Raw genomic sequence first — 27,719 nt, forward strand, 5'->3', positions numbered from 1 at the left:
TAGGATAAAATAAATTTTATATTATAAAAATCTTGATGTGATACCAATACTAATATATAAAATTGTAAAATTGGACTATAATTCATGGTGAAAAAATGAAAATAAATTTCTACACGTAATTAACAATTTAAAGCACAACGAAACTTAATTTTATTTGTGTTTTGTTTTTTTTTAATCATGTTCTTACATTGTCACCTTCCTTCAATTTTTTTTGGATTGATTGTACACAAAAACATTTAACTTAAATCCGTGAGATAGCGGTCTACAACTTCCCTTGCTTATAACAACCTTTAGTTTTTAATAATGTATAAACAGCCTTCGCTTAAAAATTGCTTGAACGGAGCAAACAGATAATGCACTAACAATATTTTCCTCTATACAAAGTAAATAATATAAAAATTAAGAACAACAAACATATCCGATTAAAATATTATAAAAGAATAACTAACAAACATACATCACTAATAGTTACTCCCTCTGTCCCTCTCATTTCTTTACAGTTACTATTTTGGGATGTCCCTCTCATTTCTTTACGTTACCATAAATAGTAAGTTTTTTCAATCATTACACCCACTATCTTCCTCCACTATCTCATATTTAACAATAAAAACTACTATTACACCCACTACTTTCCTCCACTATCTCAAATCTACTATTAAATATTGATGGGTCCCACCACTTTACCCACTTTTCATCTAACTTTACTCATTTTTCATACATTGTCTTGGTCTTCGTGTCCCCCTCCAATGTAAACAATTGAGGGGGACGGAGGGAGTAATTTATTGATATCACCCATCAATATCATGTCAAGACTATATTCTTCTCCCGTGTTACATAGTGGTCTATAACTAACTTTGTTTGCAACAACCTTTATTTTTTTAATACTGTATAAACAGCCTTCACTTATCATTGTAGAAAAACGACACCACCAAATTAGAAATTTAGCAAGAGAACTATCACAAGAAAGAGGTAGGGCTGTGATATTGAGAGAGAGGAGGTTGTGTTTAGATGATCCAAAATCTCACAACCTATAAGGGTATTTATAGATGCAGAGAGACTTGTGTGCTACTCTTTCTCATTATTAAATAATCCGAAACAAAATCAGATTAAAACTTTCAAATTACTACATTCCATAAATAATTTGAAACAAAATCAGATTCTGAAACTTGCTTCTAATATATCCGAAACTAAAAAAGGTAGTTCTAATTTATGATATTTTTCATCCAAAAATTCCAGAAAATTAGCAAAATAGAACGGAGCGATGTGAGAGGCGCCACCTACCAGAGAGAGGTAGGGCTGTTTATTGAGAGAGAGGAGGTTGTGTTTAGATGATCCAAAATCCCACAACCTATAAGGGTATTTATAGGTGCATAGAGACTTGTGTGCTACTCTTTCCCATAATTAAATAATCTGAAACAAAATCAGATTAAAACTTCAAGTTACTATATTTCATAAATAATTTGAAACAAAATCAGATTCTGAAACTTGCTTCTAATATATCCGAAACTAAAAAAGGTAGTTCTAATTTTTGATATTAAAACTTTCAAGTTACTATATTTCATAAATAATTTGAAACAAAATCAGATTCTGAAACTTGCTTTTAATATATCCAAAACTAAAAAAGGTAGTTCTAATTTTTGATATTTTTCATCCAAAAATTCCAGAAAATTAGCAAGATAGAACGGAGCAATATGAGAGGCGCCACCTATACGCCCCTCGCTTTTCCTTTATATAAGTATACATCCAAAAATTCCAGAAAATTAGCAAGATAGAACAGAGCGATATGAGAGGCGCCACCTATACGCCCCTCGCTTCTCCTTTATATAAGTATATTGATTGTTAAGTTAATTATAGTTTATTAGCTATATTTTGTGGCATTGTTTTTTTAATAATTTATCATTCGTATTTAATATATGAAACTTTAGTTTAATTTTATATTTATGCTAAATTTAGATACTTATGAATATTCTCATTGAAATAAATAATTAAAATAACCATGTCTGTAAATTTATATTTCCAAATAAATAGAACATAAAATTCTTATTATTAGTCAAACACTGTATGACATTGATCAACTGTTAAATTGATTTTAACAGCATACCTATGGATACATAACTTATCTAATTAGGTTTCAGATAATAACTAAAAAATTAGCTTGTCTTAAATTGAATCTAAAATTCAATTTTTATTTTTAAATATATAATTTAGTATGAATCAAATAAATAAGGCCACATCATACTACACAGTGGTACTACGCTAACAAAGTATTATTGATGTATTTTGATGATGACACCATTCGATTGATAATATCCTAATTTTTTGGTAAAAATTTATCAGGTCAAATTTAATAATTCCATTTTTTGGTTGAGGTTTCAAGGAATATGAACATAGAAAATTTACGAAAATATTCATGTTTTTAACATATTGATTTATGAGGTTGCATATTTGATTTGATCATAATTTATCATTCGTATTTAATATATGAAACTTTAGTTTAATTTTATATTTATGCTAAATTTAGATACTTATGAATATTCTCATTGAAATAAATAATTAAAATAACCATGTCTGTAAATTTATATTTCCAAATAAATAGAACATAAAATTCTTATTATTAGTCAAACACTGTATGACATTGATCAACTGTTAAATTGATTTTAACAGCATACCTATGGATACGTAACTTATCTAATTAGGTTTCAGATAATAACTAAAAAATTAGCTTGTCTTAAATTGAATCTAAAATTCAATTTTTATTTTTAAATATATAATTTAGTATGAATCAAATAAATAAGGCCACATCATACACAGTGGTACTACGCTAACAAAGTATTATTGATGTATTTTGATGATTACACCATTCGATTGATAATTTCCTAATTCTTTGGTAAAAATTTATCAGGTCAAATTTAATAATTCCATTTTTTGGTTGAGGTTTCAAGGAATATGAACATAGAAAATTTACGAAAATATTCATGTTTTTAACATATTGATTTATGAGGTTGCATATTTGATTTGATCATGTTCCAGAAATCGACTTAAACATATTTTTGAAAAAGAGTCTATAAACATAAAATAAACAAGCATTCAAGTTCTATTATGTTGATATCTTATTCGAATAAAAGTCATAATTTATATTCCTCTGTACCATTTTAACCTCTGTGCCATTTTAAACCTGACTTTTTAAAATTATAACACGTATATAAAATTATAAAAAAATAATATCTATATTCAATAAAAAAAATTCAATTCTTATATCAAATAAAAGTTTAGATTCTAAATTTTTATTTGATATAAATTTTATAAAGAATAATTATACTTTTTAACACCTTTACGTGTAAAAAGTCAAAAGCAGTTAAAATAATATTCTATATATTTTTAAATTAGATCTTAATTTCTTTAAAGAACTGCGTGTCCCCAATTCCAAAGACAATTTGAAATTCCCAAAACTTGAGAAAAAGTTGGGTGCCACCCCAATTGGAAAATTGGGTTATGCGGTAATTTTTGACAACCTCGTTATAAATTTATAATTCTGCGATTATATCCTGTTTAAATTATATCCTATTCAAACAAAGCAAAGAAATAATGTAATTCAGGAAATACATGTGATGTAAAAGAGTAGTATTTCAACTTTCGAGAGGGGAAAACAAAACCCAGATCCTAAAGCTATTAAGCACGCACGTGTAATGTTTGCAAAGTACTTGGAACCCAGATCAGTAGATCACTCCAGAATGATCTAAAATCCAGGGTCTTGTACTCTCCAGAATATATCATGATTCATCAATACATCATCCCTTGTCCATGATACATGCATCTAACGTATGAGGTTTACACTAGTACTCGGAAGACCAAACCAAAAATTCTGTGTAACCCACTTTGGAAGAATGATGGCAGATGCTAAATACATGATCAGATTCTGCATATACTTGTACACTTTACTCAAAAATTAGGTTTAATACACATATATGCTATATGCCTATATGTATGAACTACAAAAGTACAAATCTTACATACAGAACAATAGTTCTTTCGTGATTTCAACACTGTAGTTACTAACCAAAACCCTCCTCAAAGCAACTCCATAAACAACATTCTGTCTCAAGTATTAAGATTTAATTTCACAGACTGGTGGACACATTGACAAAGCCACCATGAACTTCAGGAATAAATTAATGCAATCTTCACATCTAAACGCAGAATGACTATCAAAAACTGAAATTTAAACCACATACCTGTTTTATTGAGACAAAAGATTAGTACATGAACGTTTGGCTAATTAACTTTCAAATTTGCAAGTCAAGATTCATTCCAAAATCAGCTTATTTATCCATAAAATAGCAGTAAACAGAACATCCAACAACCCAGAGGCTCCTTGGACATATATTGAATCCACAGCGCCACACCCATATTAAGGTTTTAAATCTAGTGCATTGCAAAGCCGACAAATAAATCACAGTCAACCACGTATCCGCAAAATAAATCAACAATTAGTACCAAACACTGAACTTAATCCACCCTACTAAACTTTAAACAAAAGTATCACTACAAAGAATTAGCCAGAAATCGAAAAGTGATCAAATATCAAATCATTCAATTCTTCAACAATCAAGATTCAACTAAAACTAACCCATATCTCATCATCAACCTCTTTCATCATATATCATATAATATATAAAATTTCACAAAAAGATCTAAACTTTATAAAAACTACCCCATAAAATTTGAAACCCACCGAGACCCATTACCACACTACAAATCCTCATCCTCTTTCTTCTTCGGTTTTCGATAATTCTCCTCATAGTGCTTCGCGATCACGAGCCCTGTTTTGTAAAGCTTATGAATGTTCGGCACGTCGTAGTTTTGGGCCACGTAGACTCCGCAAACTGTGCCTAGCATGAAGTGGAAGGTGCTTCTGATTATACCCATTTGACGAATTGAAGAGACTTGTGATGAATAGATACAAAATCACGAATTTTGTGTGTGTAATTTTAGGGTTTTGGAGATGTTGATTTGGGATTGTATTTGTAATTGAAGTTTCCCCTTCCCCAAGACGCGTATCAGAGGAGGGAATGTAAGTTTATTTGTTTGGGCCATAAGGTTGGTCTTTGTGGGATGGGCCTTAGTTGGGCTTGGCTCTGTCTGGTTGTTTAAAATCCGTTTTATAATCTATCTGTCCAGTTTTGGGCTTAGTAAAATCCAAAGGAGATGAAAATGTCTGAGCTGTGATTAGCAGAATTTTCTTTTACACATTGGTTATGCGTAATGAGTATATATGTTATTTCAAAATGATAGTATATGATCTGATTCTTAAATTATTTTTGCCGAAATATCCATGATGGTCATTACTATAAATTTTACATAATTATAGGGGTATTCTCAAAAAATTCAAAAATATATACAATTTTAATTGATTTAGGGGTTTTATAAAAAAACACCATCCTAAATCCCCTCAGATGCATAGTTGTAAAAATTGAAAATTGGGATTGATCGGTAGAGATGCTGATGATCAATCAAACATAAAATCAAATAGATTGTATTATTATATTAATATTTAATATATTAGTTTAATTTATTATATAGCATATATTAAAATAATTTATAATGATTTTTTTTAGAATAATAATTTATAATGATTAATCATATTATAAAAGTAGAATTAAAAAATATCTTATTAAAAAATAATCAGAGATTATCGATCGGGAACGTTTAGAAACATCAATATGCGTTTTTTCCTGACCAAAAGATTGAACATAAAAAAATCCCGCTAAAATCATTGTCAACCAATCACTAGTGAACCGACTCTATGAACCACTTTTTCACTTTACTTGCATTTGCATAAGAAACACCCGTTTTTAAGTGCGGGAATTGACGTTTGATAGAAAATTTTCACCTTGATGTTAAGCTTTCTCTGTAGTAGATAGGCTTGTCAAATTTCCTATACAAGTTTGGACACCACCACCATCTATGGTGCCTAAAATTACATGGGTGACCCCTGTATCTGGTATTGTCCCTATAGCTACTACTTTCCAGGTACACTTTTTATTGATAATAAGGATTTATTATGAAAAAAGAAATATATCCAGATATATCTTAATTAAGTATATATTTTCATTATTCAGAAAATTACCACGCACCTCCTTGTTCATCAAAAAATGTGTTTTTCCATGTTTTCTACTTTACCCATTGAAAAAGAAATCTTGATTCTTAAACCCTAGGAAACCAGTAATACATACATGATACATCGGGCCGTTTGGGTTAGCTTAGAATAAGTGACTTATTGCTTAAATTAAAAAAGTGGAGTAGAAGTGAGAAGTAAATAAGTTAATAAAATGTTTGGAAAAAAAATAGAAACTGTGAGAGAGAAGATAACATTCTCAACTTATTAAAAATGCTTATACTTAATTACACAAACGGGTCAAGAGAAGTAGAAGCCATAAGCAGCTTCTACTTCTGTCAACCAAACAGCGCCAGTATTCTCAGTTTTTTAAAAATGTTTCTACCTTTTTACACAAACGGGTCAAAAAAGAAACTAGAAGAAGCTTATTCTTGCCAAAAAAAATCAAAAAGATAAAATAAAACAATTTAAAAATGATATTATATCAATTTCTAAAATTAATTTATTTTAAATTCGAGAATGACTTTAAACCTCGCAGTAGAACTAGAGCCCGTTTGTCTGAACTTAGAATTTATGGCTTAACGTGAATTATTTGATAAGTTGGCAGTTTAAAATGTTGCTTTGGTTAATTTTGACTTATTAACGGCTTATGAGTTAATAAGAATATAATAATAAAAATAAAAGTGTTTTATGAGTAACTTATGACTTGGATAATTTTTATAAAAAAATACTCGAAAAAATTAAGTCATTAAAAAAAGTATTTCAAACTAGTTTCTGGTTTTAAGTCAGTTTAAAGCTTATTTCTCACTTTTAAGTCGGATTCTGACTTGTTTCAGGTTGGAAACGATTCAAGTGTCGGCTTCGAGCTGGGACAAACAGGATCCTAGTTACTGTATGTTAAAGGTTAAAGGGACCTGAGTCCTCAACGAAATCCTCTTGATTAAGTTATGTTAATCATGTGTTAAAACACTTTTAATCAAAAACATTGAGTACTACCTTATCTCTAAACGGATCTTGTATGATAAAGAAGCAAAAAAGTTGAGAAAAACACAAACTTGTTAATTGTTACTTCCCATACCATAAAGGGGGAGACAACATCCAACCACATAGTGACCGCTGCTGCATTACTTTAACCTCTACTTAGTTATCACCAGTGAAAAGTGAAGCACAAGTTTGAACCAGAGAAATATTGACAATTTGTCAAGGCAGCTCTTTGCGTATTTTTGACCATTTTTTTTTTCATAAGCTTAGAAATATTTATAAGTCATGTAATCCGTGAACTTGTAAAAACAAATTAAGACAAAAAATTCCAATAAAAAGTTTATTTGGAAATAACTATATCAACTTGTTAAGGATCAAATCCTACAAAATATATAATACCCATGATTATTTTAATGTTTTTTTTCGATATATTGAAGTTATGAATTATTTTATCAAAAATATGATATAATTATATGTCCAATTTCATTTGTTTTCAACCAACTCATATACTCTATTTTTGAAAATAAATATAGAAACAATATTTTTATAAAATCCCCTGTCCCTGTATTAGATGATACTACTGTACAACTATTTTTTTATACAAGATCAAGAAAGTAGAAACCCTAAAGATTTGTGGCATGTGGGGTACCCACCACCTTTTGTATTGCCAAAGAAATTAAATTAAAAATCATTTCAATTGGTACAGAAATGAATTATAAAAAAAGATTAAAGTTATAAAGTATGTTTGTGTGTTAGAAAGAGAGAAGAGGGCCAGCTTTGTTTTTCTTCTACATGAAACACAGAAGCCTACAACAGTACTAGGTTTTCAAAGCAGACAAGGGTAAGAAAAACAAGTCAAGAAGTTTAATTAGAAGAATCTGTAGTTGGTTCTGTACAAGAGAGGAAGAAAAGAGAAGGGCTTTTTGGTCACTTTCTTGAGGGCATAGAGGAGCTTTCATGGTGAAAAATGGAAGTTGAAAGAGGTAGAAAAGATTGGAAAGAAGGGCAGCAGATTCATTATTCACACTACATGGGGTTCTTGAGAGATTCATATTCTTGGGCCTAATTTTTTTCCTTAAATCCATTTTTTTTTAGCCTTTTAAGCAATCCATACCCTTCAAATCTCGAATAGCATTTTTTAGCAGGCAAGTTGGTAGATTTTGTATGTATATGTGTATGTTATTTCTTGTGTTTTCTTGATATTTTTGTTTGTGGGTTTTTGTTTATTTGTTGTAGAGATGAGATTTTTACTGTTTGTTTGTGATTTATTGCTGATTTAGATGAGAGGAATAGGATATAATTGTCAAGTAGTTGATAATGAAGGTCTAAGCTTTGAAGCAAAGTTCAAGAAAGAGGGTAATTTTATTCACATTCAAGAATTTATCTTTGGTTTACTCAGCCAGCTTGGTGTTAATGTCTTAGAATACTATGAATCAGAAATGGCCAATTTCTGTACCAGAAAATGAGCAAGGAGGTGGCAAGAAAGACGAGTGGGCGGCAGAGCTGCAGCCCATTTCCGGAGCTGCAAGTCCTCAAAGATTTGGACTGGGAATTGGAATGGAAGATTGGGAAAGTTGGCTTTCGGATTCGGCATCACAAGACCAGCTCAGGTGGATTTCTGGTGATGTTGAGGAGACTCCTTTGAGCTTGAAGCAGCTTTTGCAATCTGGGAACAATAACGGGAACGAAGATTCATCTGGCATGGAGCCTTGGGGCAATGGTGTTACTAGTTTCAATTCCAATTCGGGTATTTCTAATTCTAGTTTTGCTTCAGCACTGGCTCCGAATTCTAGGGTTTTGAATAGCAACCGTAATCCCCCAAACCCAAATTTGTCCTTGCCTCAGAATCATCAGTTTGTAAACCAGAGTGTAACTAATCTGGACATGTCCTCTACATTATTACTAGCTAATAGCAATTTTAGTCAGAAAGAACAACATCAATTTGAGCCTCAACTGAAAAGGCACAATCTTGGCCTGACAAGCTGCAGCACTGGTGTCACTAAAATTCCATTTGTTGATGAGGTTTTATCCACGAAACAACAAACCCAGATAGGTTTTGCCAACCAGCTGAATTTACTACCTACTCACCAGCTTTTGCAGAAGCCATTTGTTCCTCCAAATCAAGATTTGACAGGTGGCGTTCGCGAGCAAATTTCAGCTGCAAGCCACCTCCATCAGCAGCAGCAACAGGTAATATATGACCAGCTCTATAAGGCTACAGAGTTAATATTGTCTGGGACTTTCTCACACGCGCAAGCGATATTGGCGCGGCTCAATCACCAGCTTTCACTCAACATAAAGCCTTTTCAGAGGGCTGCTTTCTATTTTAAGGAGGCATTGCAAATGTCCCTCCTTATGATTTCAAATCCGGTATCCCCTATTCCATCAAGGACTCCAACACCAGTTGATGGTATGTTTAAGATAGGTGCCTATAAAGTGCTTTCAGAAGTTTCACCATTGATTCAGTTCATGAATTTCACATCAAATCAGGCCCTCCTTGAAGCAGTGGGGAATGCAGATAGCATTCATATTATAGATTTTGATATTGGGTTTGGTGCACAATGGTCTTCTTTCTTGCAGGAGCTTCCTAGGAGGGACAGTGGTCCTCCGTCATTAAAAATTACTGCTTTTGCCTCTCCCACAACCCACCATCCCATTGAGCTTGGGCTAATGCACGAAAATCTGACGCAGTTTGCTACTAAAATTGGTGTTTCGTTTGAACTTGAGGTGGTGAATTTTGACTCATTTGACCCAAATTCTTATTCAGTTTCATCCGACAATGAAGCAGTAGCTGTGAATTTCCCTATCTGGTCCTCTTCAAGCCACCTACCTGCCCTTCCCTCTCTCGTGTCCTTTATAAAGCAGCTATCTCCAAAAATCATGGTCTCAATGGACCGTGGATGCGAAAGAATTGATCTGCCTTGCCCACAGCACCTCCTCCATACCTTCCAATACTATGAGATTCTCTTTGACTCGTTGGATGCTGCGAATGTAACTACTGATACAGTTACCAAAATTGAAAAGTTTCTTTTTCAGCCCAAAATTGAAAGTATGGTGTTGGGTCGTCTTCATTTTCCTGAACATACGCTCCCATGGAAATCTCTTTTTGCTTCCATGGGTTTTTCACCAGTGGCATTTAGTAACTTTGCTGAAACCCAGGCCGAGTACTTGGTGAAGAGAACCCAAGTTCGGGGATTTCATGTAGAGAAGCGCCAGGCATCACTTGTCTTATGCTGGCAGCACCGTGAACTCATGTCAGCTTCAGCTTGGAGGTGCTGAAGAACCACAAACTGTTACCACAGCGAACCCAAGTTCTTGTTGTTGCCTTTCCGCAGAGCAGAGGTTATAACTGACTCCACTCATTGGTACTACCTTAATAAATTTTAAACCTTGATTGTGGTATCTCATTTCAACTTAAGTTTGTATATTTACTTCCTTCCGGGTCTAATCTGGCTTATTGTGTAGTTAGTCCTGACTTGGGCAGACTATATTATTGTAGAGCAGAAACTAATATTGCAGCATTTAGTAGTCAGTATTTCATTTGGACAAATGGTGCTTTGTATGAGATATATGTCTCTGGTAAGAATATTTTCAGTTGTTCGATTATAAATTTTAACTGAAATGTAGGTGAGAATTGTATTGCGGATAAAAACTAGCACGATTTATCACTTCTCTCCCTTCTCTTTGATATTCTGCTTAGTTCTTTTAAGTGCAAGTTTTGTTTATCACATTGATTTTGCTTGTCTGTGTTATTATGATTGTATCTGCTAAATTTTAGGGTATTTTCTGACTGTAAGAGAATAAAGAAACTAAACATAGCCTTCTACCAGTCACCAAATTATCTTGTGAACGACTCTCACACTGTTGCATACTCTGTCTCTTAGAATTTGGCTACATATATGATCAGATTGTTCTTAAAAGTAAAGTGTTTATTTAATTAAGAGTTTCTAGTTGCCAATAGCGAAACCAACTTTACCGTGGCAAAGATCTTACAGAAGAGAATAGTGTTGGATTCTTGAATGCATAAGAGATTGTCCTGTGTCTTTTCAGATCAGGGATGCAACATTATATTGGAGATACTTTTTGCTGTCTTTTTCGAAGTAATTACATATCTTAGTAATCTTTTTGATCCAGTCAATTCATCCAAGTAAAGACTCTGATCAGTCAAGGATTCTTTTACCTTCTGACATGCTAGTATTTAGAATTAGCCTTGCAGATACTTAACTATTGGTTTAATATATTACAGGCTTACAGCTACTTCTGACATATAGATTACAACTTCTTGCTAGTTCTAAGTCTGATGATTGTCGACAACATAGTTTTGTTGAGTTTAAGTTGTGTCGGTTGGTTGATAACTTCTCCACCGGCATTTACATGATTACATTAATCATGTCAAATCCACATTGTTATTACTTTGTTATAAACATAGTTTATTTCTTCAATCAGGGAGAGTTCTATAATTTATATGTGATATATATAGATGCATTGAATTCGTAACATTCATTCCATATAGAGTTTCTTACTTTCTTGTACATCTACTAATCAGACCACATGGGGTTTATATTTAATTGAGTATTTTACATCTTCAATACTAGTAAATTACTCTATGGAAAGTCTTGCTTATTTGTTTCTCCCCCGGCTTCTTTATTGGTTATTATATTGAAATGTGCAGTGGAGCTTTCCTTGTCGACAACCTTGATAATGTTTGAGAATGATAGGCCACTTGCATCTCATTTTTAAGTTAGATTAGGGTGTACAATTATTGTGATTGCTAACGTAGATCCCTGTCAATTTTAAGGTATTCAATTTAGTAAGGCTCAAGACATGTTGATTTATAATTTGGTATTGAGCCTCTTTCCGTACTATGTTCCATACCATGTGTCATGTGACGAGCGGCCATGAGATTTGTGAGCCTTGGTGAAGAGCAGTTTTCGGGCCCTAAGTTGTATGTATTTAAAGAATTCGTTGTTGACAATTTTAGGATCGTTAAATGACAATATGGTAAGCGCAAGTCTTGTTCGTCTGTAATCAGGGTCACTCTTGCAATTTGACAGTCTCTTCTTAGTCGTATTTCTACCTATTTTCGAGATGGCAACACCTAAGGGCTAAGAGACGTGAACGTTCGACAACCTGACATGAAATCGATGCAGGATAACTTGCTAGGCGAATAAATCTTTTTTTGTTTTTCAAGGTCGATGGGAGACCATTATAGATTCGTATTTTCGTCCCTACCTTTATACTTTCTAGCACTATTTCGTGCATGAACGTTATTGGGATGAAATATGATCGCTGTACTTGGGGAATTCGAAATTGATGGTTCAATGGTGATCTTTAGAGAAAGAGAGAAAGAAAAGGGGCCTCTTTTAACACTACTACTAAAAGCTAAAAGGTGTATTCACTTTATAAATCTGGCTCTTTCTTTCCATGTTCAGAAAACCAATTCCCGGTACTTGTTAATGTTATGATATTAAATCCAAAAGTCACTTTGATATGTCCTATAAAGCTAGCAACCCATGAAGTACTAGTATAAAGTTTTCGGCTTTTGCCAAAAAGAATTCTCGTTCAACTAACTTGGGTTCTTTAAATTTTAATGCTAGTAAACTTCTTTAGTGTTAAGAGTAGATTTGCTGGGCAATAGTAAGATGTAACAATGAGTTCAGAGCAGACTAGTGAGTTTTGAGTTGGGATCCGTTCTTAACTGCGGGGATTTATGATTTATATTGATTTAATATAATAAGAATTTGACTTAAGTTATCTGTTTGGATAATTTTATATTATAGATGAGTTATGAGTTATTAAAATGATAAAAATTTAATGAATTATTTATTTTAGTGTTGAAATTGATTTTTATTTAAAAATTATAAAACAAAATAAGTTGATCAGAAATTTATTTTTTTGAGTCAGTTTCTGACATATTTCAATATTTCAATCAATTTTTAATTTATTACATACATAAAAAAATATACATTAAAATTAAAAATATAAATTTGATTGATGGTGCTTGGGCCGGCCCCCCACCCGTCACTTGTTCAAGAAATGATTTGCATCTCTCCACACAAAAGACACGCACACAAACATTTATGGATATAGATACTTGTTCCACTACCTTCTCCACCATCCACTCTTCTCGCTAGTCCCGTCCATTATTTTTTGCACTTTCTTATCATCCCCTAGTGAGCGTAGAAACAACGCTTTCCCCTATTATTTCATCACAAATATACAAAAGTTATCAAAATTTCCATGTGCACCATCCTTGCATCTTTTAGCTTTTAGGGGTATTTGAACTAAAGTTGAGAATGAAAATACCAAATAACTAATTCAAAGTTCAAACATTTGTTATGAGATTAATATTTCGATCCCCGTTAATCGGGTTCATTAACCATAAACTAAACATCCTCTTATATTGTTTACAACTGGAAATATAAGTTCAAGTCGATTACACAACTGCAATGACATGTTAAGATTGGATTTTTAAAAATTCCAAAAATTTTCAATTTCAATTCGGTTACATGGTCATACTTAGGCAGTCAGGCTGGATTTTATTTGAAATTATGTAAAAAATTCGAATTTTGCTTAAAATGTGTTCTGTTACACTTCGGGCCATATTATTTGTGCGGATATCTTTGTCAATAAGAGGGGAAACTTGGCTCCACAAAACCAGCAATTGGACGACTTTCCAAATCAAGGTCTTCCTTGCTTTTTTCGAAACTTTATCTCCAACATCGATAGAACTTAGAAGTTTCATGTAGCACTCGCATAGAGTAGGCCAACCAAGCAATGCTGCTTTTTGTCAAACTTGTCTCTTTCTCTGTTGATCACGATGATTAACAAAAGGAGTCGTCGATTTTTAGCAGCCTGATTAAAATCATTTCCAATTTTAAGCGGAAGTCAGAAATTTATTTAAAATTAAAAATAAATTAAAAACTGATTTAAATTTCATAATCAATTTTCTTAATTTTAAGATTTTTTTAATAAAAAATTATAACACTCAAATAAATAATTTATCAATTTTTTTTATAATTTAAATTTTAATAAATCATAAATTAATAATAATATAAAATTATTTACATCGATGATTTAACATGCACACTTGTCATATTAAAAATAATTATAAGTTAAACAAAAGTAAAAAGATTAATATAATATTTCAATGATGAATATATTGAGACTTACTAGCTTTATGCCCGTGCTTCGCACACAGATACTAAAACTTTGGTCAATAGAACTCAGAGGCTACTATCATCCTTGCAAATTAATCTCGAAGTCTTGGCATGCTCATTTCAGCTGGCTCGTGTTATGAATATACCTACTTTCCTTCTTATTGGACCAAGTGATCAAATCCCATAAAAGCTATGAAGAAGATTTGAAGGTACTCTGAATCTCATGTGTAATAACCTGACAAAGAATGACTAAACCATAGATATAAAATATGATGAGAAAATCGAGTTTTTTATAAGATTTTATATTAACATAACTTATACATAAACTTACCTGACCAAAAAAAAGTTATACATAAATTTCATCCAAATCATGATAAGTTCTTATAAACTTACAGCCCGAAATGAGATTCACTCAAAGTTAAGAGACAAATTTTCCTAGCATGATAAGTTCTTACAAATTTTCCTCTTATGATAATTTTTTAATTTTTTATTTTGTCAGGAACACTGTTATGATAATTGGAACATCCAATAATAGTTAAGTCATGGTTTTAAAAGATAACACAATATCAATGGCCGTAAATTGACATTCCCCATTGAAGTTTCCCTCACTAAATATGACATTGATTAAACTCACAGCGTGGGGACAAAATAATTCATTGGCTGACGGAGAGATGGTAGCTTGCCAAAGTGTATAAGTTTTTATTCCTCTTAAATTTTACAAAAATATAAGTCAAACAGCTATTTGCTTCTTTTAGCCAAGGTGTCAACAGTTTTAACAGAGGACAATCTGAATGATGTGTCCCGTTGCCGCAATCCCTGGAATGATTCTTTGCAGAATTGTCTATCGTATGTATAGCATCAAGTCTCCAGACAAAATTTAACGACAATATAAAACATTAAAAAAAGAACTATAAGTGCTGATACCTTTCTGGAAAATGTTTAGAACATTTATCCTTGACCATATACACAGTAAGTATGTGGAATCCTTTTCACACGGGCCATGCCTTGACCATATACACAGTAAGTATGTGGAATCCTTTTCACACGGGCCATGCATCATATAGCTGCACACAGCTGAATAGGCAACAGGATCCGCATTGCTATCAGGAATTTCTGCAAAAACTAATTTATCTATACTTTCCATGCTTTTTCAATATTAAAAATGATGCACAATTCTTTGTCATTCTAAACATCTTATTTCTTAAAGCAATAAAAAGTAAAAGTATTATATAACTTTGAACTTTGTAAGCCCCGCTACTAACATTTATATTAAATTGTTATACTCTGAAAATTGATTTCATACAACCATGCAACAAAATTTGTACAAAAATTTAAATAAAAAACCAGTGTATATTCCTAATTAGAGGCCTGACATATTTTCCATCCAACTTTATTGTATATCAGCAACACTCTTTGGTTCACATTAGTCGGTCGCACGCTTGCAAGAGGTGTAGCATCCCTAGAATCCACAAAGCCAACAATTTAGGCAATTTTATTAGCCAAATATATCACAACAGAAACATAATATGCCTCTAAAACATCTAATAGATCCTCAACTTGGACTCTTAGAAAGAAGGCAGAATAAATGAATTGAGAGATGGAATAAAAGTTGGTCAATCTCCTTAGCAAAATTTGATTACATTGAGCCAAATCTATTAAAAATGTGCATAATCAAGTGACATGGAAGCACATAAACACGAAATCAATATATAAGTCAAGCAACTTCCTCATCTAACAATATATGATCTTACAATATGAATTCCTTGCATGATTAAAACATAGAACATGATCAAGTCAGCTTCCTCACCTTCATTGACATGCCGTCCTGATTGTCAGCTTCCTCACCTTCATTGACATGCCGTCCTGATTCTGATTTTCTCTGGTCATAGGAGTGTACTTAGATTGAGTTATATGTTGGTAATCATGATCACTTAGGTAGGATTCATTAAGTCTCTCGAACACTGTTAGACCAAGAAAGCACGGATTTGAGTCCTTGGTGTCCAGATGATCAATTTAGGTGGAATCCTTAGCCCCATACAGATATATCAATGGACTATCTGAACTGCTGCATACATTACCCTCCTCATCAAGTCTACACATTAATTTTGACAGATGACAACATTTAAAAATATATGTATGTGATCTATAAAATCTAAATCTAAGAAAGGAAGACAGATTTAGAAATTTACAGGCATTACCTCTGTGTTATTATAGCAAACAAATTCAATGAAGCCAATTCCTTACAACCTTGCTTGAGTTGGGCAATACTTCATGTCTGAAATGTGGAAAGAAAAGCTTTAATTTCTCATTCCAGAAAACCGATTTTTACATGGTTCCAAAATCATCCCGGTCTATCCCGGGAAGAACATGGTCAGCTCTGAACTGAAAACAGAAGAGTAAAAAATTTACAGAATATTATTGGCAGACTTCAGAATTAAATACAAAATTATATACAAAATCAAACTGTTTTGAGGCATTTATCTAGGTTCTATAATAAGTAGAATGCAAGATATTGAATCTTAGTACAACTTTTGAAACTTTAAGTAGCTAGTCAGAAATTTAGCTTTCCTGCTGCAACTAATTCTTTACTTAAATTAGTTATGTTAGCTTTTCTATTAATTATGATAGACTAATTCAGGGCAACTCAACACTTCACCAGTGCAGCTTTATTTGTGTTATCAACTCAGGTCTGTTTCTGGTTCTTATTGAGCATCTACATAGCAAGTTAGAAACATCATACTTTTTATTAAAAAAAATTGTGATAAATGCTTTGTAGTTGTACCACTATTTGTCGGTGAGCAACATTCTTCTATGGGATTCATAAACTTTTTATTCTGGATTCCAATTTATATTGTGCATTTAGAATCGATTTTTAAGTGCATCTCTTAGTTATAACTGGCATCGTGATAATGACAATTTAAATTGTTATATCTTCATCTCCTTATTCGCCATCTCTTCCGTATGTTGCAGGCTTACGATCTATCCCAGCACAGGCAACAACTGTTAGTTGGGTAAGATAATAATTGCTTAATGACTACAGGATAAACTTTTCAAGCACTATTATGTAGCAACTTCTCCGACTTGCTAATAAACAGATCTTGAAACAATATATTGCCATGCTTTATATATTCTGTCTTGTTGCAAAATATCAACTGGTATGCTAAATTGCTAGAAATTGAAGCTGTGAAAATATTATGTATATAAATTAAGATGTGGAAAATGGCATTACCTGATGCACGGCCAACACTTCCAGGCTTATTGTACTGAAGATCAGATGGTGTACTAACCGGGAGCTTTGTCCTGGCAGTAAGTATATAACATAATTTGATCCTATAATAACTAACAGCTGTTATAGACAGATGATTAAAGTCATCAACTGTTTTGGCAGAAAAAAGTGTCCATGGTTCACAATTTTGTTTGCTTATAACTGTCATTAATATATGGGAGATGTTCACATGCTAAATTAATAAATCTGGAAAGGATCATTGTTATAAACTAAGCATGGATATAAACTAAGCATTAGAAAATGGCATTACCTGATGCATGATGTTGACTCACAACTTTACAGTGAATAACCTGCTTCATGGTTGTTGAAGTTCCTGAAAAAATTAAATCTTTGCCACCTAGCACAGTTCCCCTGCAGCAACTTCCTGTCTCAAACAACAACCGGTTCAATTAGATTGAATCATAGTTCTAAGCCTAAAAATGAAGTTCATAACCTGATCCTTCCATTTCTGATCTTCCAAAATCCTGAAACTGTTTTCTATGCAACATTCAAACATATTTGATTTCGATAAAATAAGACTTGGATAAGATGTATTAAAGTTGCCATATTTTGATCTAAATGGAGCATTTAACGAATATTCTACAGATGGTCATGACACAAAATTAAATAACAGATTAATATGGTTCATCCATTGTGCTTGCTTCACTAATACCAAAATACTTTAACATAAATACTCATGAGCATGAGAAAGTTTAAAACCATGGACTTACTTAGTTGTGTCAAATAACTACTAACAAAATACAACAATTATTATACCCATATTAATTTGTCCAACCAATAATCAAAGATTTTAAGCTAAAAAATATATCCATAAGCACCATACATAAGGTGAATTTTTGTTATTCATATTGCTTATCAAGCCGCATGGCCTCCGACTTCTCCCGTTAAAGTTTTTTAAATGACATATTAGCAATAATTTTTCTCATCCAATAGAATTCGCACCTGTGTCCACAACCTGCTCCCAACCTGTCCACATATAAGGAGTACCAAATTTTACCAATATGTATTATAACTGTGTGAGAATCCTCCTGTATTTCTTTCTTTTGCTCGAATATAGCCAAGACTGCATTTTAACACTAAATTTAACAATGCCTTCTATCCATTTAACAACTCTTTACCAATCATAATCATAATTCCAAGACCAAGCCCTCCAAATCTAGTATATATACTTGTGTTTCTACAAATTTAAAAGGTTTTTACTATACCCAACACACAACAAAACTACTTCTTAATACTCCCAAGTCCCAAACCCATTTAGCAATATAGAAGTATATATAAGCAGTTGGATTAGTTCAGTCTTTTAAGCAAAAAGGAGCACTACTATCAGTGTCATATTAAATCATGCTTATATTGTAAAATGTACATGTTGCTTTGTCTCTGAAATGTCATAATCAATCTCTGAAATTTCATACATAAATAAGCATATGCGGATTACCTGATCCTCAGCATCCACAAACTTCTGTCACTATACGAAGCAGGTCTTTAGTGTATATAGTCCTCATATGTATCATTGATCCTTTCTTCTACACATACAACACTGGATAACAACAAATGCTCTGACCACGATGAGAAAGTATGTGAATAGATCTTGAAAACCCTTCCTACAAATTGAACAATGTATATCATTCAAACAAAGACAAACTACATTATTTTTCTGAAATAAATTTCAAAACAGAGGAATAATGCCTTGAATTTGGAGCTATTATTTTTTTACTATGGTTACATATAGTTAAAAACTATTTGTAACTTTCTATAATAAAGGTTTATTATGTTTTGTGTGTATTGATTATGAGGCTCTTAATTTGTTTGATTAACTATCTCATCTCTATTTTATTGTTAATTTCGTATTTTCTTATTGCATGCATACTCTCCTTTATTAGCATTGTACAATTCTAGTCGAATAAGGTAGTCCTGGCACACTTTGATCATAATTTTGTTCACTTGGATACATGCTGTTATTCTAGGTCATAGACTTGTGATTTAAAATAAGCCTATGTAACATGTTTTTGTATGTAGTTCTGAATGGTATTGTACATATGTGTTCATCTTGATTTCTTGTAATTGGTTTTTATATAGATTTATATATACTCAGCTTTTTCTTGTATTTTAGTGATCAGAGAGTGTCAAAAGATTTTTATACCAAAGCATTAAGCTAAAAATATAAGTCTAATTTGCAAAGAAACACATACTGTACAAAAGAGGAAAACTCTAAGATACCAGTCACATGAAAATTATTCAAAAGTCAAAGACCCCAGATTCTAAAAATACATAAAATTTTCAAAAAAAAAAACAGGGATAATAAAGAATAGGGACAATGAACATAAATTTTAGGAGCATAAAATTATAGCTACATATGTTGTAGCTATATACCTTAGTGAGCTCATACAGGTTCATAGCTTTCAGCTCAAAATCCTCGACTGATGTGATATTTTCAGGTTGCCCATAAACAATTGCGGACAAAGTGAAAACCAGCTGCAAAACCAGAGAAGTAGTTTCTCATGTTAATAACACAGAAAGATAACTAAAAGCTGATTTGTGCTGACAATAAAGTTACTACTTGTTACCATTTCACTTATACATTCTCCAGCATTGATTACACTTATATAGTAGACTGCTAATGGTTTATAATTTTTAATCATGAGGTATAACATTCTACAATGAAGCCATTGCTGCAATCCAGCAAAACAAAATGCCTGGTATTTGTTCTATCAAAAAAAAGGGATGCAAACAAACAGGGTCAGATTGATTTTTGTATACCACATAAGCAAGTATTACACATAAAGGCTAACCTGAACCAGTGGTTGGTGTACGACGGACTGCATTACCCCGGTTCGCGGAAGGCAGAAGATTTAGGATAGTCTGAGCATCACAGAAATCAGATGACATGTGAAAAATATGAATATCATCTAAAGCAAAACAACAAACACCTGATCTCCTAAAAGAGGATTTTGGGTTTTGAATAAGAAACAGAACGTACCTCTGCCAGTGGAAGGAGTAGAGATGATATTGGGGTTTGAATTTTCGTTGTTGCTTATTCCAGAGTCATGAATGGTAGACACGGAATGCACAGGGAACACTCTTTCAACAGGTGCAAGTTTCTGCATAAATCAAAATGTTTAGTGACAAATGGTAAATAAGGACAACATCATAACAGCACCTGATTCGTGGAAGACGGCGAGTGAGGACCTTGGGCGGTATCCGCGCAGACGCTGCAAATAATGTACGCATCAGTACATGAAACAAAAGAGACTGGGAAAAGCGACAGTGGAGCCATGATATTCACCTGATGCATCCATCTCTCGGGCCAGTCGAGAACGCAGTTTGGAGAAGAACGAATGGATTGTGGTGGGCAACGCAAATCACGGTTCTTACAGTTTCAGAAGAGGCAAGATAAATTTGAATTTTCATTAACCGCTGACAATAAGATGATAACCGGTCCATAACTGAAGCGCAAGAAGCCACTGTATCTAACGGGTAATATCCATGCTAAATGGATCAACCCAAATAAGTGGAAAAAGACAATATTAGACATGAATAATGGGTAGTTATGTTAGCAGGAATTTAGATTATATTGATAATGAATTATCCGAGAAAAAGGTACTATTATCTGATATTTTGCAAAAAGAATTACATCGAACATTTCGCTCCCCTCACTAAAAGAATATAAATTATCTCAGAAAAAGATACTATTATCTGACATTTTGCAAAAAGAATTACATCGAACATTTCGCTACCGTCATTAAAAGAATATAAATAAACATAGACATATATATGATTCAGTTTCCTGTTTACAACATTAACGTTGGCCCAAATTTATATGGGCTTCACGAATCTTTGTCCAAAACGCAAATTATTAGGGCCAATTATCATGGAGACACATATTTTAAGGCCCAGACATATAAAACCCCCTCTCGCTGTTCTTTCTTTTTCTTCACCAAAGGTCCAAAACACTCAAAAAAATAAAAAAATAACCCAGAGCTCAAAGCTCAAGAAAATCAAGAAAATGGGTACAAGATCAAATTTTTACAAGAACCCATCTTATGCATACAACAAAGATCTTAATCTCAACTCTGCCCTTCAAAATCTGCAAGCTTATAATCTTGCTACTGGTAATCTTCCTCCTCCAACCACTCAAGAATTTGCCGAAATTCCCGGCGAAAATTTCGTCGCCGGCCGGAGAAAACGCCGCCGTGAACATTGGAAGCCGCCGGAGCAAAATACCCATTTGCAGGATTATGATGATCAGCCCATGTCTCACCAGGATTACATTAAAAAGAGAAGGTTAATTTCTAATAAATACATTTGCCCCAAATTTTTATTTTTATAAGAAAAACAAAAATTGATTTATTTGTTTAAGTGAACTTGATTTGTGTTCGTAATGTGCAGGAGGGAACTTAAATTTTGTCAAGTACTTGAGGAATTACCAGCAAGTGTGTTGGTAATTGTGATAATGATTGATTAGTATCATTCGATTTGGTGTCTTATTTACTGTTATTAATTTATGTCTGTTTTAGTGTTGTGGTGATGATGATGGCTTGATTGTGATACAGGGAACTTCGAATACGGGTGTGCCTTTAGTTGAGTATGAAAGTAAGTTCTTATATGACTTGTCATTAGTTAAGTTAAACAATACTAGGATGACATTTGAAATATTTAGTATGTTTTCCATAATATGAAATTCTAGCGGTACAGTTGGTTTAAATTCTGTGCATAATTATATTTATACTGAAATATTGTGTTTATTTGTTAATTTTGTATTTTTGAGATTACCAGAGTAGTATCGTCAATGTATGACCACTTACCACGAAGCTAATTATTAGTGAACTTATTTTAGCATTTCCCTTTTCATAATGCTAACCTCAGTGATAATCAGATTGAGTTTTAAGTGTAGCTAACAAATTCTCCTGTTGTTTTTATTGCTTGAACATTAGAATTTTATGTTAACTGAGAATGATCATTGATTGTTTCTATGATTTTATAAGTACTATGAAATAGAAACCGTGAAGGCAGAAATGACTTTAAAAGTTCCTTCTGACGGTTACTAGTTAGTAGCTTCTGTGCATCTCCCTCCCCCTTTCAAATCCATTGAGTTACTATGAATTAATGCTGCATTATTTCATATATTGAAGTGGGGGGCATATTGCAGTTTTGTACATAAATATAAAAAGAATATTTCAGAACCTATGATTGTGTCTACGAAATTTCAGGTGATGGAACTACTTCCTCAGGACATGAGGATAATGAAATTAGCGCTTCAAGTTTGGTCAAAAATCCTTGCGAGGAAAAGCAGAACCAACCTGACTCTGGTTCGTTTGCCATACTGGTATCTTTTGTTGTCATGTTTCACTATGTGTCCAATGGAATGTGGTCATTTAAGCCAATGCAGAGTTATGCAGTTTGAAAGTGTAGTTAAAGTTATAGTGGGTGTTTGGGTGGGGCTTTTAAGCTCCGCTTCTGGTGTTTTAAGTTAGAAGCACTTATTTAGTTATAGCATACCTGGAGAAAATACTATGCGGTCTAAGTAATTACTCATTAGAGATAAACTTTATTGCACTGAAATATGAAGATATAAAGAACAGAACATAATTAAGATAAGAGTAAATTGCAGTTTGTTGGCCTGATTTTTTTTTTTTTTTGCAGTTTAATGACTTTAATTTTGGTATTAATGGCTGAATTATTAAATTATTAAATTATTAAACAATTAAAGGACTTCCATCAAATTTGGCTAAGTCCGTTATTTATGATAAGGGTATATATTTCTTTGCAAATATAAATAAAACGAAAAATATAGCAATAAAAGATTTAATATAGAAATCACCATTATTTTGAAGTAGCTGTACAGCAGCATATGCAACTCTTCGTTATTAATTGAATACTATCATTATTCTGTAAAAAAATGAACTCATAATCTCAGGAGTCTGGCAATCTCTCATATAGGAGGAAGAAGAAACAACTTACAACATCCATCAATTTAGTGTCTTTGATCTTCTTCTAAGTGCTTGTAATGCAACACCCAATTAACAGCACATTTAAAGCCACATATAACGTTAGAATTATGGCATCATCAAAGATGAGGGGTGACTCTGATTGATCTTGAAGAGGTGTGTGGTCTGGACACCGGAGTAGGTTTGATAAGAATTAAATAACTTAAAGAGGAGGATAATGTAGGATGAAGAGTATGGTAGAACGTCTCAGATGAGCGAGGGGTAGTTCACGATACCGCTGTTTGGTAAAACATTGCCGACTTTTTGTTTATGTGACCTGCAGAGATTTACAAAAAGAACTTGTATATACAATGTGTAAACATATAGTAAAAGGCACTTGTAGGCTTATCATAATTAGCGGAGTTTTGTGATTTCAACAGTCCTCTAATGTTAAAAAAATTGAAAGAACTCAACCATTCAAATATCAGAATGAGCCATTAACTGCAAATATAGTAGTACATGCCAACAAACTGCAACTACTCTTTAAGATAAAGTCATGCTATTGCTTTGTACTCTAATAATGGATTAAGGTCCGTCTATCTACCACTCAACCAAAATTAAATTTTGTAACTAGGATATCTACATATTAATTCTAAAGATCTCATATGTAACAAGATTGTTAGGTCTAGTCATTTTATTAACCATGCCAAAGCATACGAGGGATGCGACTTTTGTCTTATTCACTTATGCCCTCTGTTTAGTCAAAGAACTAAATTGATAAATCTTAATCTTGGAAAGACTTGTGTAGCTACAGTATTACTAGTTATAGAGACTTGTGACCATTTTCTAAATGCTGTCCGCATTCTATAGCACTTTCACATTTTGCTCTTTTATACATAACTGTTACATCGGAAGACTGACCCAAGCATGGACACAAGTCATGAAACCATACTTATGGATAGACTTTTAGGATGGGAATATAAATGATGTTATGCATATCTTTGTTCTTCAATATAGTGGCAAAATGAACCTGTATATTAGTATCGATATAATACTAATACTTAATGACATCGATGCAGCTGATAGAGTGAAAAATAGAAGTGAGCAGCGTTTTCCTGTTCCAGGAGAGCCTGCTTGTATTCTATGTGGAAAGTATGGAGAATATATCTGCGACGAGGTAGGATTGAGTTTTAAAATTTTGTGTATTAACCCCTCCCCCCCTGTTTCGGTTAGTTTTCTTGCAGAAGGATTTTTGCATTATCACAATGTATTTTTTTAACAGACCAATGATGACGTCTGCAGCATAGATTGCAAGGCTGAGCTTTTAGAGAACATAAAACGTGAAAAGGTGTAACCTTGCTACTGATGTTTGTTGCTTTAATCAATATAGCGACATTTCATATTTTATTTGTTGACCAGATAAAATTAGCATCCTGCGAAATTTGTTTGCAGGTGCTCTCAAGAAACCTTACTGCAGAAAAATCTTCACCTGGGCTTAACTGTCCAACCAAATTATATGAATTTGGAGGGGATACCTGGAATCATAAAAACCACAGATGGTCTGCAAAGAAATCAAGCCTATGCACTTATAGATGGTATACCATAGTGCAAGCTTTCTCATTCATCATCCTTCCTATACTTGGAAAGGTTATGATTGCATAATAATTGCTTTCCTTTTATATTTAGTTGGAAATGTCAGCGGCCTGGACATCTAGCTGATGACTGTTTGGCTGTCGCGTCTATTTTCCAAGCAGCTTCTTCAGGTGAAACATGTTCGCAGCCACAGGTACTGCTGCTTCTTTTTCTTTTTAATTATGTCTTGTAGTGAGATGGCACTGACTACTAATATACCCTTGGCTCTTGATAAAATTCTCTGAGGTTCTTGATTATATTCATTCTTCCAGGTGACATTGTTTCAGAAGAAGTCAGGTTTCATACCCAGAGATCTGTCCGAATTGTACAAAAGGTTCTCAAAGTCTAACTTGTCGCTTCTTTAAGTGCCATGTTATGCATTTTATTTCACTTGTTTCTGTGAATGAATTTGCAGCATATTTAATCGCCCATTCTTGTTCCCGAAACCTGTAGTTGCAATTGCAATTTGACAAACTAGTTTTTTGTAATAGTTGTATGATGGCATTTAGGCTTTCCTTTTAATTCGTTATTCTGAGTATGGTGAATGAATATGTGACGCAAATAGACGAAATGGTCTACCCAACACATTACTCCCTCCGTCCCAAAATAGTTGTCACATTTCTATTTTTGTTGGTCAAATTGACTAAGTTTTGACCAATTATTATAAGTCAATCACTCATTATTTTAAAAAACTGAAAATTACATCTTAAAGTAGATTAAAAGTTATTTCCGGTGACATTTTTTTTTATTTTATCAATTGATAAAATATTAATAAATTTCAGTCAAACTTTAGTCAATTTGACCGGCACAAAACCAAATGTAACAACTATTTTGGGACGGAGGGAGTACTATTTAACAAATGTTTATGTTCTGCCAAAGTGAACTTTTCATACTCCTAGTGTTTTGTCCTAGGAATCTGTTGATATTGTAATCTGTGTGTAGTAATGAGTAACATTCTCAATGAATGCTGCCGTTGTGAGTCTAATAGTTAAAACAACTATAGCCTTGTTTATAGAGCAGAATTGTGTGATGCATTTGTCAGAGATCAATTTACTTGTCGTGATGAATGTTATCTTCCATATGAAGTCGTAGTCCTTATCTTTAAAAAACTCTTTTAACGACAGATGTCACCAGTACAGCAGAAATGAGGATGCTGCAAGGTGCAATTCATGCAATAATTCGTCAGATTTGGCTACATGTCTCGAGTGTAATATTACCTGTTGCGATAGGTAAGAATGGAAGACTACATTTAACTTTTGATAGCTTAAATGCATCTTTACAATAGGAATCTTATTGTATATATGTAGTGTCCTTTTCTTGATCCGGCTCTTTTTGTTGATCATTCTTCTGGGCTTGGCTTATTCAACATGTATAGGTCTTACTTCGTCGGAAGCTGCTTACTGTTTTTAATAGCACAGGCCTGTCAAACTGGGAATGTTAGATATCTCAGAATTGAGCTAGGACTGAATCTGAATCTATGGTTTTTCCAGTGTAGGTCATTTGAGTGAGCACATCAAGATGCATCCCTCCCATAAACAATATTACTCCCATAAGCTGAAACATCTGGTGAGATTTTAAAGTGTAATGTTGATGAATGTCTCCTGTGTGTGCGTGTGTCTCTGCGCACACCCATATAATAATCTTGTATTTACTGCTTTGTATTCCTTTTTGTATGTGGCCCAGGTGAAGTGCTGTAAATCAAATTGTAAGGTTACTGATATCAAAGATCTTCTAGCTTGTCATTACTGCTTTAATAAAGCATTTGACAAGTTCTACGATATGTATACTGCAACCTGGTAAGTGGTCTATATTGAATGTTTTGAGTTCAATTTCTGACTTTACCTCTTCAATTAGAAAGATGCATCATAACTTAAACTTTCAGTTGCATTATGCTCTTCCATTAATTTCTTTTTATATCTGAGGCTCTCGTGCCTTTTCTTGTTTGATGCACTGAATACAGTATCTTGATGTAGGAAAGCTGCTGGTCTTTCTATAATACGTGGGTCAATATGTTGCGAGGATCACTTTGAGTGGTAAGTATTCATCCTTTACCCCCGATCAATTATGTTTTCAGGTAATATTACAAAATAACAAAAGTTTCCCTTTGTTGATGCTGCAGGCACAGAATCAATTGTCTGAATGCAGATGTAGAGGGCAGTGCATACATTTACAAAAAGGATGTCCATAGCAGCAAACGGAGTCCACTGAGTGACTTCATCTTCTAAACAACTCAAACAGTCAAGACGATAGTTTGCAGAAATCATACATTAATCTTTTTTTACAGATTATACATTACTGTATAAAAAGATATTTGATTTTATCAAATTTGAATTGTAAATTACAAATCTAGTGATTTTATGTAATTTTCTCAGACAGATTATAATGTAGGTCATTGGCATGTTAAATATGTAGATATCTCTTTTTTCCCTTCTTAATAATAGAAAATGGAACTTATACATGAACTTTTTTTTTATATAAATTAGCAGAGTCTAAAATCTTGAAATTTACTAATTTTTTTTCGGTCATGCAAGTAAAACAGTGTATTATATGATTTTCAAATTAATAATTTATATAAATCTATATATGATTTTTTAATTCGAGTCCTGTGAAAATCTGGGACC

The 27,719-nt window shown here is 32.9% G+C and overlaps 3 protein-coding genes and 1 long non-coding RNA gene across 13 annotated transcripts; 2 read left to right on the forward strand and 2 right to left on the reverse strand.

Annotated features, from left to right (window-relative positions):
* Positions 1-4,552: 4,552 nt before the first annotated feature.
* Positions 4,553-5,062, reverse strand: LOC108208072 (uncharacterized). Its single transcript, XM_017378550.2, has one exon. It carries the CDS (start codon positions 4,924-4,926, stop codon positions 4,750-4,752), a length of 177 nt encoding a protein of 58 aa, XP_017234039.1. The 5' UTR covers positions 4,927-5,062; the 3' UTR covers positions 4,553-4,749.
* Positions 5,063-7,835: 2,773 nt separating this feature from the next.
* On the forward strand, positions 7,836-12,166 carry LOC108209916 (scarecrow-like protein 6). 3 transcript variants are annotated; one of them, XM_064088431.1, is made up of 3 exons: positions 7,836-8,241; positions 8,377-8,452; positions 8,534-12,166. In XM_064088431.1, the coding sequence occupies exon 3, from the start codon at positions 8,654-8,656 to the stop codon at positions 10,373-10,375; it is 1,722 nt and encodes a 573-aa protein (XP_063944501.1). In that variant the 5' UTR covers positions 7,836-8,241; positions 8,377-8,452; positions 8,534-8,653; the 3' UTR covers positions 10,376-12,166. The 3 variants fall into 3 exon arrangements, with proteins under 3 accessions (XP_063944501.1, XP_017236616.1, XP_017236617.1); XM_017381127.2 differs by having other exon boundaries at positions 8,556-12,166; XM_017381128.2 differs by having other exon boundaries at positions 7,836-8,452.
* A 3,345-nt stretch (positions 12,167-15,511) lies between these two features.
* Positions 15,512-21,145, reverse strand: LOC108207912 (uncharacterized). Of its 3 annotated transcripts, none has more exons than XR_010289322.1 (10): positions 20,826-21,145; positions 20,729-20,751; positions 20,520-20,640; positions 20,332-20,401; positions 19,913-20,014; positions 18,978-19,143; positions 17,486-17,906; positions 16,455-16,531; positions 16,064-16,348; positions 15,512-15,715 (listed from the first exon to the last, which is right to left on the reverse strand). It is a non-coding gene; the product is annotated as an uncharacterized LOC108207912 (long non-coding RNA). The 3 variants fall into 3 exon arrangements; XR_001804239.2 differs by having other exon boundaries at positions 17,486-17,556; positions 17,793-19,143; XR_001804233.2 differs by having other exon boundaries at positions 17,486-19,143.
* Positions 21,146-21,459: 314 nt separating this feature from the next.
* Positions 21,460-27,560, forward strand: LOC108205978 (uncharacterized). Of its 6 annotated transcripts, none has more exons than XM_017376119.2 (14): positions 21,462-21,823; positions 21,929-21,980; positions 22,057-22,132; positions 22,750-22,848; positions 24,546-24,643; positions 24,749-24,814; positions 24,919-25,061; positions 25,153-25,252; positions 25,371-25,432; positions 26,223-26,327; positions 26,589-26,664; positions 26,782-26,894; positions 27,072-27,131; positions 27,218-27,560. In XM_017376119.2, the coding sequence occupies exons 1-14, from the start codon at positions 21,546-21,548 to the stop codon at positions 27,321-27,323; spliced, it is 1,434 nt and encodes a 477-aa protein (XP_017231608.1). In that variant the 5' UTR covers positions 21,462-21,545; the 3' UTR covers positions 27,324-27,560. The 6 variants fall into 6 exon arrangements, 5 of the variants coding, with proteins under 5 accessions (XP_063944502.1, XP_063944504.1, XP_017231608.1 ...); XM_017376120.2 differs by having other exon boundaries at positions 22,093-22,132; XM_064088432.1 differs by lacking the exon at positions 22,750-22,848 and having other exon boundaries at positions 21,461-21,823.
* Positions 27,561-27,719: the final 159 nt, after the last annotated feature.

The sequence above is a fragment of the Daucus carota genome, chromosome 2 (genome assembly GCF_001625215.2).
Source record: "Daucus carota subsp. sativus chromosome 2, DH1 v3.0, whole genome shotgun sequence".
NCBI classification, from domain to species: domain Eukaryota; kingdom Viridiplantae; phylum Streptophyta; class Magnoliopsida; order Apiales; family Apiaceae; genus Daucus; species Daucus carota.